The sequence below is a fragment of the Volvox carteri genome, assembly GCF_000143455.1.
Source record: "Volvox carteri f. nagariensis unplaced genomic scaffold VOLCAscaffold_327, whole genome shotgun sequence".
NCBI lineage: Eukaryota > Viridiplantae > Chlorophyta > Chlorophyceae > Chlamydomonadales > Volvocaceae > Volvox > Volvox carteri.
The window spans coordinates 4202-6410 of NW_003307859.1; the positions used below are offsets into that span (position 1 = coordinate 4202).

The window sequence follows — 2209 nt, forward strand, 5'->3', positions numbered from 1 at the left end:
AGGGATGAATAATTCCATGCTGCCGCCTTCGTGTTGCTGCTATGCTGTCCCGGCATGCATGTTCTGGCTAGCTACGACCAAATACCCCATGTACACATGCACCAACGTGTACACGTACACACACATACATACACGCACACGTACACACCTCCCGCTTACTAAACGGGTGCTCTTCCACTGAGCTACACAAGCGGTTGTGGGTGGAGGGTGTCAAACCCTCGACCTTAGGATAGTCCAAGTCACAGCACGATAACAGCTATGAGACCTACGCGCTAACCACTGCGCCACACCCACACAGACATGCAGCTTCGCGCGTGGCAAGAATTTGCCGTACACCGTACACCGTACACGTACAAATCGTACAGGACGTGCGTACACACGCACCCCCGACGATTGGGCCAAATACGTATACACCACATCTACAGCCAACGCATGCCCGCCTCATTAGCTCTTTATTTTTCCCGGGCATGTGGCCGGGAAGTGTATATCTGTGTGACCATACATATCTGTGTGACCATACACATCTGTGTGACCATGCATATCTGTGTGACCATACATACCTGCTTGCCGATAGCGCGACGTGACGCGCAATCTGTGGTGGTGTAAGGGGACTTCAACAAGTATGAATGTAAATGCCTGGCTGATTATAATCACTCGCCTGGCTGATTCCTTGTGGCTTGTGGCTTTTGGGTGGTGGGTGCTATCCTTATGCAGCCTTGGCTTGAACGAAAGCACATGTACGAGAGGGATGCAGCACAATGATTCTGATGGCAACGTTTCGCTGGCTGCTGATGCAGCAGCCGCTAGCATGGCCACGACAACAATGAACTGGGGGCTGGTCCAGGCATGTGCAGCGGCGGCAGCACTGGTGGCAATAAAATTCACCCCTGTTAGGCCCGGATGTCGGCACCCACTTGCATCTCACTGGCCACTAGTCGGTCGCTTCACGTTGCACCTGGCAGCAGTCTTGGATATTGGCACGTCAATGCGGTTGTGATTGGCTGCTTGCTGCGTGCATGTATTTGGTTATGTACGTGTCCTGTTAGGCTCTGGTTTAGGTGGAGGCAACCGTTCCCCTGTCGGCTACATGTGCTACATATTTGTAGTGTTCGTCGCGCTGTGTCTCTCAGAAAATGCAGATCCTGCATGCACGAGTGCCATCCATGGTCACAGCCAACAACCAAAACCTCACCGATCTACTCAACCGATGCTAGTCGTTGAATAGCTGCTTTTTGCGGTGATAGCTAGTGTTTCTAGGGTTTTTAGGGTCCTTGAAACCCTAAACGCCTAGAAAAGGCTACACACGGCTGACTGCAGCATTTCGTGCATTACGAGTACGTGTCCAACGGCAGGGACCAGCAACAGGCACAAGCAAGGGATGAATAATTCCATGCTGCCGCCTTCGTGTTGCTGCTGTGCTGTCCCGGCATGCATGTTCTGGCTAGCTACGACCAAATACCCCATGTACACATGCACCAACGTGTACACGTACACACACATACATACACGCACACGTACACACCAGGATGGATCATGTTATGAAAAAGCCAGAGCGGATATGTCCCGCGCAAGAGCGATGTGCTGCTCATGTCGAGTTTTGATCTCGAGACCTCCCGCTTACTAAACGGGTGCTCTTCCACTGAGCTACACGAGCGGTTGTGGGTGGAGGGTGTCAAACCCTCGACCTTATGATAGTCCAAGTCACAGCACGATAACAGCTATGAGACCTACGCGCTAACCACTGCGCCACACCCACACAGACATGCAACTTCGCGCGTGGCAAGAATTTGCCGTACACCGTACACCGTACACGTACAAATCGTACAGGACGTGCGTACACACGCACCCCCGACGATTGGGCCAAATACGTATACACCACATCTACAGCCAACGCATGCCCGCCTCATTAGCTCTTTATTTTTCCCGGGCATGTGGCCAGGAAGTGTATATCTGTGTGACCATACATATCTGTGTGACCATACACATCTGTGTGACCATGCATATCTGTGTGACCATACATACCTGCTTGCCGATAGCGCGACGTGACGCGCAATCTGTGGTGGTGTAAGGGGACTTCAACAAGTATGAATGTAAATGCCTGGCTGATTATAATCACTCGCCTGGCTGATTCCTTGTGGCTTGTGGCTTTTGGGTGGTGGGTGCTATCCTTACGCAGCCTTGGCTTGAACAGAAAGCACATGTACGAGAG

The 2209-nt window shown here is 51.9% G+C and overlaps 1 protein-coding gene across 1 annotated transcript in view; it reads left to right on the forward strand.

Moving 5' to 3' along the window:
* Positions 1 to 2029, forward strand: part of VOLCADRAFT_46706 (uncharacterized protein) — a gene marked incomplete at both ends in the record, with an annotated part of 5487 nt that extends 3458 nt beyond the window's left edge. The window contains 2 exons of the mRNA XM_002959525.1: positions 482 to 580; positions 1944 to 2029. Coding sequence (XP_002959571.1) covers positions 482 to 580; positions 1944 to 2029 — 185 coding nt within the window. The remainder of the gene's footprint in view (positions 1 to 481; positions 581 to 1943) is intronic.
* Positions 2030 to 2209: the final 180 nt, after the last annotated feature.